At 51.3% G+C, this 15,437-nt stretch overlaps 1 protein-coding gene across 3 annotated transcripts in view; it reads left to right on the forward strand.

The window, feature by feature from the left end:
- Positions 1–15,256, forward strand: part of Safb (scaffold attachment factor B) — a 29,354-nt gene extending 14,098 nt beyond the window's left edge. For 2 of the 3 annotated variants that reach the window (XM_047530751.1, XM_047530753.1), the window contains 16 exons: positions 802–829; positions 1,759–2,305; positions 2,727–2,776; positions 3,573–3,667; positions 4,951–5,100; positions 5,177–5,259; positions 5,445–5,584; positions 5,764–5,852; positions 7,626–7,732; positions 9,551–9,841; positions 10,665–10,802; positions 11,044–11,086; positions 13,724–13,839; positions 14,161–14,267; positions 14,614–14,680; positions 14,978–15,256. In XM_047530751.1, coding sequence (XP_047386707.1) covers positions 802–829; positions 1,759–2,305; positions 2,727–2,776; positions 3,573–3,667; positions 4,951–5,100; positions 5,177–5,259; positions 5,445–5,584; positions 5,764–5,852; positions 7,626–7,732; positions 9,551–9,841; positions 10,665–10,802; positions 11,044–11,086; positions 13,724–13,839; positions 14,161–14,267; positions 14,614–14,680; positions 14,978–15,107 — 2,181 coding nt within the window. In that variant the 3' untranslated portion in view covers positions 15,108–15,256. The remainder of the gene's footprint in view (positions 1–801; positions 830–1,758; positions 2,306–2,726; positions 2,777–3,572; positions 3,668–4,950; positions 5,101–5,176; positions 5,260–5,444; positions 5,585–5,763; positions 5,853–7,625; positions 7,733–9,550; positions 9,842–10,664; positions 10,803–11,043; positions 11,087–13,723; positions 13,840–14,160; positions 14,268–14,613; positions 14,681–14,977) is intronic. The other variant, XM_047530752.1, reaches the window with a different exon arrangement.
- The last annotated feature ends 181 nt before the right edge of the window (positions 15,257–15,437 follow it).

The following is a 15,437-nucleotide window of genomic DNA, read 5'->3' on the forward strand; positions in this document are numbered from 1 at the left end:
GAGACCTACGATTTGAGTTGACAAAGGGTCAAGAGCAAACCCTTCTAAGCAGGATAAAGATGGGGCAGGGCTTACTGAAAACAGTACTGTAGGCAAGAAGCAGCAGCAACCTGAACAAATAGTGCTTCCTAGAAAGGGTTGGGATTTTACTGATAGGTAAGTGGTGGGATGTTGACAGACCAAAGAGATGGAGGAGGGGCGAATGCTGGAGGGCGCTTATATGCCCCAGAGGGCAGGGTGGCACCACTGCATGATATAACTGGAGTGAAGTCACCTGAGCCCAATTTCCTTCAGTCTTGAGTTTTCAGAAAGCTCAATCTGGCTTAAGTGAAAGAAGTGATTGCTCTGTCCTGTTGTCCCAGGGCTGGGGCTGTGGCTCAGTGGTGGAGCGCTTGCCTACCATGTGTGGGTCCCTGGGTTCTATCCTCAGCACCACATGAGGATAGGTAAATAAAGGCATTGTGTCCATATACAGCTTAACAAAAAAAAAGTTCCGTCCAGAGGGACAAACAGGTGTGTGCCTAGTTCTTCACCATGACAGGTGAGGCATTCCCAGGCACTGGGGAAACCTGAAGAAGGAAACTGGGTCGCTGAGGAGGAGACTGGCATGTGGGGCTGGAGCTGAGAAAGGCCATGCCAGCTGTGTGGGTTCTTTCCTTAAACAAAAGCCACTCACCTGTCGTATGTAAATTTTCCAGTCAACGGTATTCAGATTCCCTTCTTAGACCTGAAACCTTTGGTTTTAATTAAGTTTAGGTGTTGTTTATGTGGCACAGTCTTATTTGAATTTTTTTGTTGCAGGAAATTGAAGAGCCATCTCTGGAGCCAGGTACTGTTCAATGAAAAACTTACCAGCTGGGGTTCGGAAACGTTCTAGTTTTCCACCTTCTTTAATTTGAATACCTTAATTTTTAAAAGTTGTACTGTAGTGTACATTGTTCTAAAGGTTTACAATCCAGAACAAACCAGGATCATAGAGATTGGAAACCCAGCCGTATCACCAGATCTGTGAAAGTGGCACTTTTCTCATTTTGTAAAATGTTATTGGTAAGATAAAATGGTCTTATGCCTTTTAAACCGAAATGGCATTTAAACATTATGGAACAAGTTTGCATGCTCTTAAGAGCTAATGCCTCTGCTCCCCACGAAACAGATCTTGTGATATTGGGCAGTACCTTAACTTTGTGGTGTTTGGTTCAGGCAGTGCAGGTAGTGCTAGGGAGACCCATGTGAACCATTGGGATGTGCCTGGACTCCAGAAGAGGAAAGAGCTCCTTCATGAGAATTCCAAACAAACACTGTCCCCCTTCTGGACTGCAAATATCTCAGCACAACGGAAGAGATTCTGATTTTCATGTTGGACTGTTCTGTTTAACGAAATTCAAAGAAATTTGGAAATTGAGCTGTTCAGTGCACAGTGATACATTCAGTTAAGCACCTTGGACTTCGGAAGCTAAATTTGGAAGAGTCACATATACACGGCAACAGAATGAAGACTGTCAAGAATCAGCCAGAAGGTTTTGGGGGTTAAATCTCTGGGATGCTTTTCTCTCCCCGTAGCGTAGAGGCTTACCTAGCAGTCGGCGGCGCGCAGGTAGTGTAACCAGTGTAACTGTGTGTACCCGCGGGTTTTCCAATCTCTGTGTAGCTAGCAGTTCTCTTCGTGTTAGTGTGGCAGCCGTGCCAGTTCCACATTGTGATTGCTTTATTTCCCTGGTAATTAAACCTTGTGCCATTCTATTCCTGTTAAATCCGTAGAAAATGAGAAAATACTCGACATTTTGGGGGAAACTTGTAAATCTGAGCCAGTAAAAGAAGAAGGTTCCGAGCTGGAGCAGCCATTTGCACAGGATACAAGTAGCGTGGGGCCAGACAGAAAGCTTGCGGAGGAAGAGGACCTTTTTGGCAGCGCCCACCCGGAAGAGGAGGAGGAGGAAGAGCAGGAGGAGGAGGAGGAGGAGGAGGGAGATTTAGATTTGGCCAGCGAGTCAACACGCGCTCAGTGGAGCGAGGCAGACACCCTGTTAGCGGTAGTGAAAAGGGAGCCCGTGGAGCAGACAGGCGAAGGCGCGAGGACGGACTGTGAGCCTGTAGGGCTAGAGAAGCCAGTTGAGCAGAGTAGCGCGGGCTCCGAGCCCGCGGAGGCCTCTGGCCAGGAGGCCACGGAAGCGCCCACGGAAGCTCCGAGCCCAGAGCCCAGAGATAGCAAAGAAGACGTGAAGAAGTTTGATTTTGAAGCTTGTAATGAAGTCCCTCCGGCTCCTAAAGAGTCCTCAACCAGTGAGGGCGCTGATCAGAAAATGAGGTTTGTTGTTTCTCAGTTTTAGACCAGACGCTATCTCCTTTTCATTGGTCATTTAATGACACACATAAGCTGTTTTTTCTGCAATTGGCCAGCCAGACTGCTGAAATTGTAGTTTACCTCCAAACAATGTTTATTTCTCTTTGTTTATTTTACACTGATTACATAATCTTTTTTCTTTTCTCAACCTATCATGGTTGTTTTCTTTAATTCTTCCTAATTATCTTTAGCCCAGCAGAATTAATTAACTCCTGTGGGTCTGAAATCTTATGGTTAGGTCAGATTTACAATACAAGTTTGTCGGGGTATCATTTTTCAGAACTAAATTTCGGGTAGGTATGCAACCTCAGCACGTATTTTATAATTTTGAGTTTGTCTCCTCAATGCTGCTTCCTCCTGGAGTGACACTGTCTTTTGTCTCTAGTTCTGTCGAAGATGACTCGGACACAAAAAGACTTTCCCGGGAGGAGAAGGGTAGGTCCCCCTGTATGCCAGTTTCTTGTAGCATGTTGGACCTCAGGGTCAGCAGGGCGGGGCCATTCATTCTAACCCATGGTGTCCTGTGTTCCCTCTTAAACATGCCTGAGTCTCTCAGGAAGCCTTTTTCCACTTCCCTCCTGTTAACTTTGTAGGTCCTGGATTATAGAGAGCAAACCAGTTACTGAGAGTTAATGTAGTGTCTTGATGTGGACCCTTGATATCGAGAGAGTTTCAAGTTCATTGGTCCTGCAGCCCTGCATTAAAATCACTCATTGAGAAATAGCTTCACTGGACTCAAATTCCTTTACCAGTGCTGTACATTGAAAGTGTGGGGTGGGTACCTGGTATGTACCTCAAGAAAGAGGAGGACAGGAGCATCTGTGTTGATATTGGCTGCTGCTTGTTAAAAAAGCCACCTCAGGATCCGTTTAGCTCTATATTGTGCCTGAAGGCCTGGGTTCTGTCGATCTTACACCGTGGTTTAGCCACTTGGTCACGATCTACAGGAACCTCACGCAGTCCCAGCAGCCCTGGTTCCCCTCTGATCAGCATTCCTGGTGATACTGTTGGACTTGTGGAGCCCAGTGGACTTTGCGTTGTGCCACGATCTGAGAGCAAATGGGAATTGTGTCTGCTTTAAAACAGCTTTCTTTTTCTTTCTTTCTTTTTTTTTTTTTTTTTTTTTTTTGCGGTGCTGGGGATTGAACCCAGGGCCTTGTAAAACAACTTTCTTGAAGACTCCGCATCTCGTGGGTATTGTGTTCTTAACCAGAATTTTCTTTTGAACTAGGTCGTAGCAGTTGTGGTAGAAATTTCTGGGTTAGTGGACTTTCTTCTACAACCAGAGCTACAGATTTGAAGAATCTTTTCAGCAAATACGGGAAGGTAAGAGCCAGGGGCTTTCTGGAGCAGGAGGTGCAGGCCACTGTGTGCTGAAGTACACGGGGGCATCCTGGAGCTTACATAGGTCAATGCTCTGCAGAGCCTGCCCCTCCCTCGTTGGAAATGTGAGACTCCCAGAGTGCCTGACTTGGTGCGCCCATCCCTGGGAGCTTGCCCTCTTCCCCTTGGTGGCTTCATGACCCTCAGGTCTTAAAACCTACAGAGGGCTTCAGGTTGAATCTAAGGTCTGGACAAGAGGTGTGGTCAGTGTTTGAGAAACAGCAGTGACACTGGCATAGTGCTTCAGAGGAGGGCCTTTGCCGTGCTGTTGAGACTGTGACTCGTGGTCCCTCTCTGAACCTCTTCTCTGCCCCTGGCTGCCTGATCTGCAGGTGGCTGCCTTAGCCCATGGGTGGGCGGTTCTGGCCCCTGCTTATCTGCAGCTCCTGCCTCTTCTGCACTTGTGCAGGCTGGTGGCTGAGGGACAAATGGACCAGCCTCTGCCATCGCAGGTGCCTCCTCCAGTCCCTGCCTGTTGAGACACCTTGGTTGGCTTTCTCGCTTGCTGTCCTTGCCTTCCAAATAGACTTTTTAATCCAGAACTCCTTTTAGGGGTGATCACAGTAAGATTTAGCACCAGCCCTTGTCCATGGTAAGAGTTTGTACATGGTAGCAGAGAAAACTAATAGTATTCACCCTGACCGTTGATGTCTAGATGCTGAGGAGAGGGAAACTAAATACAGTGTGGTTATACAAACAGCTAAGGAAGCTGGCAGGGCATGTGGCACATGCCTGTGATCCCAGTGACTCGGAATGCTGAGGCATTAGGGTGGCAGTCCATAGCCAGCCTCAGCAAGTTAGTGAGACCCTAAGCCATTTTCCAAACCCTGTCTCAGATTTTAAAGGGGCTGGGGATATGTCTCTGACTAAGCACCCCTGAGTTCAATCCCTGATACCAAAAGAAAACAAACCTGGTTTGTGTGGGTCACAGTGCCCATGTCCCTCACCTAGTATGGCTCTACATTTAGGCTCATTTCCTCCCACATTTTCAGCCACTTTAGAAGAGCTCCCTCTCTGCTGTCCACACACTGCCTCCTTGCCCCTCTTGGACCCCAGAGGAGTGTGTGGAGGAAGGAGGTCCTTTGAGTGTGGGGAGTGCCTCACGCTGCTCTGCCACCTCTCCTGAGGCCCACTCTGCCAGGACACCCTGTGCCTTTGCTGTTGTGGCTGCCGGCCCTGCCCTGTATGGGGTCCTGTCCGAGCCACGGTTGCCTGCTTTCCTTCAGGTGGTGGGCGCCAAGGTCGTGACGAACGCCCGGAGTCCTGGCGCTCGCTGTTACGGCTTTGTCACGATGTCCACAGCAGAAGAGGCAACAAAGTGCATCAGCCACCTGCACAAGACGGAGCTCCATGGAAAGATGATCTCCGTGGAGAAAGTGAGTGGCCGTTTCCCCTGGGGTGCAGCCAGCGGGAGGAGACGAGGTGGCACTTGCACTTGATTCTTTTCTTCAGGCAAAAAATGAGCCTGCTGGCAAGAAAGCCTCGGATAAGAGAGACGGCGAAGGGAGGAAGGAGAAGGCGAGCACCAGCGACAGGTGCTCTTCCCTGGTGAACCTGCGGGCAGGGCTGGAAGGGCAGCCACTGGGCAGGCCAAGTACTCAGCCAGAAAGCTGGCGGCAGCTCCTTCGTTGTGCTCACTCCACTCTTGCAGGGGCCCAGTCAAGGCTGCGTTTCCCTACTCCTGCTCTAACAGTTGTGTGTCTGGGGCTGTCACTTGCAGATCTGCAAACATAAAGAGGGAGGATAAAGCTGACAGAAAAGATGACACCAAAAAGGGTGACGACGGAAGTGGGGAGAAGAGTAAAGAGCCCGACGATCAGAAGCCCGGCCCCTCAGAGCGCTCCCGAGCGACCAAATCAGGTAGCCAGCCAACCCAGCCATGTGGGAGGCCTCATTTTTTCCCTGTCCTTAGCTGATAGGGCTTGCTGGTTTGTTATGACCAGGTGACCACACACACCAGCCGCCTCCTGCCTGGTGTTGAGGTGGGCCTTTCTCACTCAGATGGGGGTCCTTACCTCCATCCTACTTTCCTCCTGTAGGAAGTCGAGGCACCGAGCGAACGGTGGTGATGGACAAATCCAAAGGTGTGCCTGTCATTAGCGTGAAGACATCTGGGTCCAAAGAGAGAGTGAGTAGTAGTTTCCTCCTACCCATAGGGGTTAGTGGGGTTCTGTTTTGTTTTCACTTTATAGTGTTTCTGGGTGTATTGTAGCAGATTTTTTAACTTGATTGGGAAAAAAGCTTTCTACCTTTACAAAAATGTAGGATTCTTAAAGGAAAAAGATGTAAAGGTCCTTGTATTCAGTTTGGATCTACATTGGTTGTTGCTTTTTGTTCATTTCCTAAAGCCATCTTTTTAAATTAGAGTCTGGCAGCAGTGGGCTTGTTTTCCAGTGCAGCAGCTCCACTACTGCCTAAGCCCCGCACCCAGACACCTCCTGCCCAGCACCCCTAGGTGTGGTCTCCCTCTTGGCCTGGCCCTTCCCTGTCTTCTGGCAGCATGTTCCACAGAAGATGGAAACCAGAGGGGTCTGTTGTGGGTTCTCTGCCCCAGTTACACTCATGGCCCAAAGCAACTGCAGTGGTGAAGGCAGGATACACAGCCTGGTCACGAGTGGGAAAATGGCAGCAGAGACTGGTCGCTGTGCAGGTTGCTTCAGCCATCACTCCTCGCCCTGGGGCTCCTATGGTAGAGTGAAAATGCAGTGGTATGCCTGTTATTTCTACCCTGAGAAGCCCACAGGAGCAGTATTGTGCAGGATTTTATGGAGGTGGGTCACATGGGCCACCCTGTGCCTGGCATGCATCAAAATTCCCAAATCCCAAAAGGAAAGTATATCTTTAGCATAAGCTTTGGTTTGCAGACTAGGTACTCCTTTACTAGGAGATTGTCAACTGCGGACACTTTTGAGAGCCATTTTCCGGCAAAGGGGCCAGTCTTGCTAGAGACCCTTCTAAAGAGAGGAGCCGAGGGCCTGCCATGTCAGTCAGAGACACAGAGGGCAAGCTGGCTAAGCTTCTGAGTGGTACAGATCAGTTGTAAGCCAGCCTTTCAGTTTTGGAAGCTCTTAGTCCATGTTTCTTTGTGTGAATATTTTAAATATATTATAGCTTTTTACTCATATTTCATAATAACGATTGGAAGATGCAAAAGTAAACTGTAGATTCCTGCCAGATACAGTGGCACACGCTTGGGGAGCCTGAGACAAGAGGGTCACAAATACAAGGCCAGCCTGGGAAAATTAGACCTAATCTCAAAATAAAGTCATTTGGAAAAGGCTGGGGATGGCCAGGTGCAGTGGCACACACATGTAATCCAGGCAGCTCACAGCTGAGGCAGGAGGATTGTGTGTTCAAAGCCAGCCTCAGCAACTTAGTGCGACCTGGTCTCAAAAGATCAAGAGGGCTGGAGATGTAGCTCAATGATGTTACAGTATCTCTGGGTTCAGTCCTTAATACCAGGCACATACACACACAAAGATTGCAGGGCTCAAATGGGTGGCCCTCATAAAAATGTCACACAAATTAGGAAATTGTTAAGCATATTAAAAATGACTGCATTTGGGAATTCACTAATATAAATTTAGGGCAAAATTAAGGTGTTTATTTTGGATACAAAAGTAAATGTATACAAAAATTCATTTTGATCTCAAAAGTTTTCATGAGAAATACTTATCTGCATTTGGACCCTCTACTTGATAGATTGTTCTTCATTGAGTATATGTCACATTCAGTGTTGAGGAAAGCCAGTGACCTTCACTCACAAGACCTGAAATTTCTTTAGGGAGGATACCTCCTCTTATTATTTCATTATAAATGAACTGTCTGTAGAATCTCTGCATTCAGTGCTCAGACAGAGATTCACCTCATCTACCTTAATTTTTGTTCTTTGTTGAACTAGGTCTCCAAAAGCCAGGATCGCAAGTCGGCCAGCAGGGAGAAGCGGTCCGTTGTGTCCTTTGATAAGGTCAAAGAGCCTCGGAAATCAAGAGATTCAGAGTCCCGTAGGTGAGTCAGGATCCAGGAACATCGACTGATCTGGTTGTGTCCCTGGACTATGGTCATGTCCATGTCCTTCTCCAAGTTCCCTGTGGGTGGAATGTTGCTTGAAGCCTTTGTGCTCTTCAGCTTTCTGTTCATGGATTTGCTCTGCGCTGGCTTTCATCCTCTGGCTATTTTCAGATGACTTCATTCAGATCACCCATTTCTTCCCAAAGATTTTGGGAGGTAACAGGTGGGAAGGTGTCCTGCCTCCCTGCTGCACAAATGCCATTTGGCAGACAGAACCGCATCTGCTTCAGAAGCTGGGGAGGGGAGAAGAAACAGCAAGAACATCCTTTCACTGTACCAAAATGACGTCGTCATTTTGGAAAACTAGCTCCTTGGACATGTTGGGTTGTGGTTAAATGTTCTATCCAGAAGCAGTTGTTTAAAAAAGGCTGGTGGGGTGGGGAGCACCAGAGCAGGGAGCTTCTGCAGTGCCCCTGAAGGACTTCTTTCTGGCTTGAACAGCAAAGCAGCGGGCCGAGAAACAGATGCCTTTACTTATTTAATAGGCAAACTGATCAGCAGGACGCCTTTTGTGTATTGGGAAAATCACATGAAAAAAGCAGCATTTCCCACCAGTGAAGGTGGTGAAGGCAGGCTGTTCCAAACAGGACTCCTGGCCCTCGACACTGCGGGAGGTGCCTTTGGAGTCCTGCCCCAGTCACGGCATTAACAGACTAGTGTCTGCTGGTGGCTGAACCCAAAAACGAAATCTTTGGACTGTGGTCCAGTGTGCGAGTAAATGTCTTTGTGAATTTGGTGTTTGGAAGGCCTCACACATCGTAAGGGAGATCTTGTTACGGTCAGAATTGTACTTCCGAACCTGGGAAGGCGTGGGGTCAAAAGATTGTAAGTGGGCGGGGGTGGCTAGAGGTGAGCCTCAGTCGCGTGAGCAGCAGCCCGCTAGAGAGAGGGCCAGCTTCTTACAGGGCAAGGCAGGTTTCCTGCCATGGGACGTAGGGAGTGTAGCCCAGCCTCATCAGGGGCCAGGGAGGTGCACAGTGGTAGGAAAGGTGTGAAGAGGCAGCGTTGCTGCCAGGGGATCCACAGAGCCCTCCCAGTCCCCGCGATACGTTGCTCTGTGTCCGCTCTAGAAAACTCACGCACAGGAAAATGTGGACAAGGGTCGGGTTTGTGCTGTCCTGAACTTTGGTTGCAGAGACTACAGCCTCACCACACACATGGTGGCTTCCTTCCTTCCTGAGAGAGTAGTCCAGTGTCAGGGTCAGATGTGTGGAGAGAGTCGGGCATGCCGTAACCACTTGTGAATGAAAGTCAAAGGATCAAAGACGGCGGCCTGGCACCTTGGTTGCAGAGGCCAGGCTGGAAGGAAGTGCACTGACATGTTTAGCCAGGTCCCTGCCAGAAGCATGTAGTGGGCTGTCCTCCTGGGCAGTTCTTCCTCGGTTTCAGGCTGCTGCAGAAATAGGAGACATGGGCACGAGAGGCCATCCTGACACCAGCTCCATCTCACAGCGGCTGACCATGCTGGTGGTTTAGGGAGCAAATGGTGTCAGATGTCGCACTTAACAGTTCGAGAAGTGGGGCCAGTTCATGCGTGGCAGGCCCCTCCTCACCCTGCGCTCTCTACCGGCTGGAGTGGACAGCTGAAGTGGAACCCTTGGGCTCTTCCTCTGGCCAGCGCCTCCCCCGCTCCTCCTGCCTTCCTGGAGTGTGTGCTCTAGAGTGGCAGCCACTGGTCTGTGTCCATGGCCTGAGTGAGCCTGGGACCCACCGGGTTGGGTTGCCATACACTCCAGCTCTGCCATCCTTCCGCAGGGAGCGGGAACGCAGCGAGCGGGAGCAGCGCCTGCAGGCGCAGTGGGAGCGGGAGGAGCGGGAGCGGCTGGAGATTGCCCGCGAGCGGCTGGCCTTCCACCGGCACCGCCTGGAACGGGAGCGCATGGAGCGGGAGCGGCTGGAGCGGGAGCGCATGCACGTGGAACAGGAGCGCCGTCGGGAGCAGGAGCGCATCCACCGGGAACGGGAGGAGCTGCGGCGCCAGCAGGAGCTGCGCTACGAGCAGGAGCGGCGGCCGGCAGTGCGACGGCCCTACGACCTCGATGGCCGGTGAGCTCAGCTGCCTGGGTACCCTGGGGTGACCTGTGGCATCAGCCAACGCAGCACTGTGTGAGCATGCAGCCTCCCTCCTAAAGGAAACCCGGTCTGCGCTGCCACCTGGCTTGCTGTAGCAGGGGGTCCGTCGTGGTTTGGCTTAATAGAGATGGACTGGATTCAGTCATTAGGTCCAAGCCCAGGCCCGGGAGGGGAGCTCAGACCTCCAGAGCAGCACAGGAGGAGCACTGGGCAGGCAGCCCGAGACCAAGAAGCACCTCCTGTGGGGTCCACACAGGCCTCACTCAGCTTTCCACTGCTGAGGTTAAAGGGGATCCCATGTGACAACTCTTATCAAAGTTCTTAGCTGCCTTGGTTTCTGTGCCTTCGTGCTGAGATTGGAGTCTGCCTGAGCCATCACTGTGAGAAAGGGTTCCTCAGTGGGATTATCGAGCCATCTTTGAGTCAGGGCAGCAAGTACACAAAGCTTTAGGCTTTAGGCTAGAAAGATGGCAGGGTGCTCCAGAGAGGGCTCTGGAGAATAGAGGTCCTCCTGCTTTCCCACAGTGTCGTCTGGGTTGGGCTGAAGCCCTGTTGGCCACCTGTGTTGTGTGGCAGTCCACCTGACTGATCGCTGCCCTGCTGAGAACCAGCACCCTCTGTGTGCCAGAAGGCCCAGCCTGTTACTTGCAGCAGGAGACTTGCCCTGTCAGCCCAGGCAGCACAGAATACTTTGTGGGACATGATGGGGCCTGGGACAGTGGGGTTTAGTTGGCCAGTTCTACAGGGGTGTTACTTGGAAGGACACGTTCCATCCCTGTTGTGCATCCCCTTATAGGCGGGACGATGCCTATTGGCCAGAAGCCAAGCGGGCCGCTCTGGATGAGCGCTACCACTCTGACTTCAACCGCCAGGACCGCTTCCACGACTTCGACCACAGGGACCGGGGCCGCTACCCCAACCACTCTGTGGACAGGTAGGTCAGTTGGGCCCTGCTGCCCCTTCTTGCTGGGTGTGGCTGCTTTTCCCTCTGGTCGTTAACTGGCCTTCCTTTGACTCCAAACGTCCACTTGACCCATCAGGTTGCATGCCAAGCAGCTCTCACTCAAGTCACCTGCATTCAGCTTGGGGGCTGTCACTCCACATGGGGGTCTGAGTGGCCCCTCTTGGTTAGCAAGCCTCTTTCCGTATGACTTGATTTAAATTGTCTCTTTCAGGAGAGAAGGTTCCAGGTCAATGATGGGAGAAAGAGAAGGACAGGTAAGTCATGGCTCCGGTGTACACAGTTCCCATGGGGTTGACTCCCTTCCTTTCTGCAGACCCTCCCCTCCCACTTGGAGACCTTCTGTTTGTAGAATGGAAATGTGGACCGGCAGTGCTTACTCTGAATGTCAGTCCAGACCATTATCCCAAGGCCTTTCGTAGCTGTTGCTGAGGCTCCCCAGGCCATTTTCTGTCTGCTTAGTGTGGAGACCTGGGAGGCACAACCTGTCCTGTTAAAAAGTGCTAAGATACACAGTAGAACCTCATGTTACAGGGTCCTCTGCCCCGTGGGCCTGAGGAGGCTGTTGCTACTGCGTTTATTCCCAGGGCCACCTCATTCACATTGAGGTGTGGAATATAAGGGCACACTTGGTCAGCTCAGGCTGCCACTTAGCCTTGGAAACAGCCAAGTCTTTAGTTCATACTTGTTGAAGTTTTTTCACATTACAAAAATAATCTCAGGTAGGGTGCGGTGGCATACAACTCTAATCCCAGCAACTAGGAGGCCGAGGCAGGAAGACCAGAAGTTTAAGGCCAGCCTCAGCCACTTAGTAAGATCCCAAGACCTCAAAAACCACAAGAAGCTGGGGATGTGGCTCAGTGGTAAAATGCCCCTGGGTTCAATGTCTGGTACAAAAAAAAAATTAGTGCAGAGTCCTTAAGAGAAGAAGACAAGCGGTAGACTGAAAGAAGGTGTTTGCAAAAGGCACATCTGATACAGGGCTGTTATCAAAAACTCACAGGACTCTCAAAGCCCCCAGTACCGTTAGAAGCAGCAGCTCAGTCTTCTCACCTCTGTGTACTTCTGCTTGGGTTCCCATCAGGGCCTTGGACCGTGGGGGCGCTTGAAAAAAATGGAGGCAGGAGGGAGAGAGGAATTTAGGAGGCAGCTGTGGCAGCGGTGAAGCCCTGCACGTTGCCTCCCTTCCATAGCGTGCTCTCGACTGGTTTTCTAGTATGGCCGAGGACAGCAGGCTCCTGGCTTAGATCGGGGTCCACGCAGGATTCCTTATTCTTGGTTCCTGGAAGTCAGCCTTCCATGCAGCAGCGTCATGAACTGGTCTTCTGGTTTCCTCTGGAGAACTTTTTAGAACATAGTAGCTAAATGTCCAGACTCTGGAATCCAGACAGAACCAGGGTCACATCCTGGTGGCACCATATCTGCTGAGTCTGTTCCTCTGGCTACAGTCGGGTGGTCACTCTTCCCTCATAAGGCAGGGATTCAAATGAGGCGTGGGTACAGTTCCCATTGGTCATGGCCTTCTGTGGGGCTAGTGGGTGACAGGCAGTGTGTCTCATGTACCTGGGCCTGTAGTATACAGTGCTGCCCCAGCAGCATGTGTGGCATCTGGCTCTTGTTGAGCTCTTCGTGGGTTGGTGGGACAGAAAAATACTGGTTAAAATTTAAAGTTGTAGGGAAAGTGGAAATGGCTAAATAGTTAAAGAGCTAGGTCTTGATAAGTCTGACTTTTATTTTGTACTAAATATCTCTGTCCAGTTATCTGCCTTAAAATTTAAGGTTATTGGGGCTGGGGTTGTAGCTCAGTGGTAGATTGCTTGCCTCTCATGAGTGAGGAACTGGGTTCGATTCTCAGGACCATATATAAATAAATAAAATATCCATTGACAGCTAAAAAATATCTTTAAAAACTTTTTTTTTCATTGAGTGAGGTGCAGTTGGCCCATATCTATGATCCCAGTGACTTGGGAGGCTGAAGCAGGAGGATTTAAGACCAGCCTCAGCAACTTTTTAGCAAGACCCTATTTCAAAATAAATAATGTGGAGATGTGACTCAGCAGTTAAGTGCCCGTGGGTTCAATCCCCACTTTAGGAAGGTAGGTAGGCAGATAAAATGTAAAGTTATTGATAAAAATCATTTCTTGATTTTCAAATATTTTTCTCAAAAATTCAGTGAGGCTGTCTGAAGCCGTGGATGGGGCACGTATTGTGATTGGTGCGTCCTGGGGGTCAGGCGGGGAGCTGTTTTCAGGAGCCCATGTCGGGAGCTCTCCTTAGGTGTGGCAGCACTACCCTTCTGCGCCACGCTGTGGGTGTGCCCTGGATGTACCTTGCTGCGCTTGGTCTGCTTGTACATGAAGGCCTGGACTTGTTCTGTGGAGGTGGAGCAGCAGGGCTGCGCCTGTGCCTTTGCACACGGAGATTAGGGCCCTCCAGAGCCAGTGTGCAGGTACGCATTTTCATGCCTAGTCACCACGCTCATGAAATCAGGAAACCGGACAGTGCATCAGGGAGGGCACCACACATCCCTATGCGGCTCCCTTTGCTGTGGAAGGAAGACCTCTGTAGAAAGGCAGCCATTGCCCAGGTACCCTGTGATAAAGGTGATCCCTGGAGAGCATGTGAGTGTCAGCCCTCCCACCTCCACAACCCCACGCTGGGTGCTGAGCAGGCACCAGGTGTCTGCTCGGGTCCTTTAGTGAACTCTGTCCTCCTGATTGGGGGCCCTCTGGCCTGCAGAGGTTGGGGGACGCAGTTGCCTGGAGTGAGCTCGTGCGGCTGTGGTTCCCTTCAGGACTCCTGGCATGTGACTGGCTGCCCTTGTTACCAGCTTTGTCACCCACAGGCCTAGGATCAGGGTTGTAACCAAAGCTCTCCTCTTATGCTAATACCAGCATTACCCTGAACGCCACGGAGGACCAGAGCGCCATGGCCGTGACTCCCGTGATGGGTGGGGCTATGGCTCCGACAAGAGGATGAGTGAAGGCCGAGGACTACCCCCTCCCCCCAGGTTTGTGTCCCCTGCTGTCCCTGTCCCAGGCCTCACATACTCAGTTGGCAAGACAGACCCATCTGACTGTGGGCCCCTCTGTCACTAGCGTGAGCCACCAAGTAGCAGAGATCCAGGCTCAGCCAGCTCACCATACCTCAGGAAGCCCCAGAGCCCACTGAGCAGCCTGGGGCCAAATGCCCTTCCTGTGGCACCTCGTGCACAGGGCTGGGGACATCACCAAGCTGGAAAGACGGTACTAAATCCGCTCTCCGGCATCCATCACAGTTTTATGGTGGAAGCCAAAGAGGGCATTCCGCATCAGAGATCTCTTTTTCCAAGGGGCAGACGTGACTGGGGGGATCATGGCCGAAGACTAGAGGATGACCGGGCTTGGCAGGGTGCTGCTGACGGGGGAATGATAGACCGGGACCACAAGAGGTGGCAAGGTAAGGAATGACCTGCACGGTAGAGATTCATTTGTCTTGTTTGAGAAATGACTGGCAAGGAGACATCATACGTGCCCTGCTGCGCCAGTCTCTCACCAGGCAGCCGCCAAAGGCACTCGCAGTGACTTGGAGGTAGATGGGAGGTGCCCTCCGGAGGTCTGAATAGGCATGCTGCAGAGGGTGTTCCAAGTCTTGCGCACCTAACCCAGTGAGGACAGGGGCCACCTGGGAACTGCTAACTCCAAATTAGAAGGCCTGGAGGGCCAAGGAACGGAGGGACTGCAGGGGACACCGTGTGCCGTAAGCAGACTCAGATACCCCAGTGAGCATTGGCCTTTTCTTCCAGGTGGTGAGAGGAGTATGTCCGGTCACTCGGGGCCCAGCCACATGATGAACCGGGGAGGCATGTCAGGGTAAGGTGGTGGTCAGTGACCCTCAGTCTCTTGACAGGAGGCTCCATCCGCTCCTCCTCCCCTGCATGTTGACTTGCCAGGGTGACGATTTAAAATCCCCCTTGCCTTCCGAGTGTGACGCCATGTCAGAGGTGTGTGGTTGCCCAGAGCAGTCAGTGCCAGGCTGCCACTCAGGAGGGGTTGGGAAGTTGCAACAGGCCTACCCTCAGCCAGTCTGCCAATCCTTGTGGGGCTTGGGACAGGCCAGGGGCCTGGTAAGAGGGCTTCACAGACCAAAGAACCTGAACTTATTTCTAGGCGCGGCAGCTTTGCCCCTGGCGGCGCCTCCCGGGGCCACGTCATCCCGCGTGGAGGGATGCAGGGCGGGTTCGGAGGACAGAGCCGGGGCAGCAGACCCAGCGATGCCCGCTTCACTCGCCGCTACTAAGTAATTTGAATCCTGTGTTCCTGTCATGTGACAAGAGTATGTTCTGTTAGGAGTTATCTTAAACTGTGTACAAACAATTTTTTTTATCTGCTGCCATATTGTAGCTCAATACAATGTGAATTTGTTTTTTTTTTTGTTTTGTTTTGTTTTTTTGTAATAAAGGTGTTTCTGTTCACATATCCTTTATTTAAAGCGTGGTTTCTGTTTCTGCCAGTGAAAGGAAGTCAGGCGCAGCAGGGCTGGCCACAAGCTCCCTCAGGGCTGTGGAGCTTCAGCACGCTTGCCAGCAGCACACAGCCCAGCCTGTGGTGTGCAGAGGTGTGGGATCAC

Source organism: Sciurus carolinensis, chromosome 17 (genome assembly GCF_902686445.1).
Source record: "Sciurus carolinensis chromosome 17, mSciCar1.2, whole genome shotgun sequence".
NCBI lineage: Eukaryota > Metazoa > Chordata > Mammalia > Rodentia > Sciuridae > Sciurus > Sciurus carolinensis.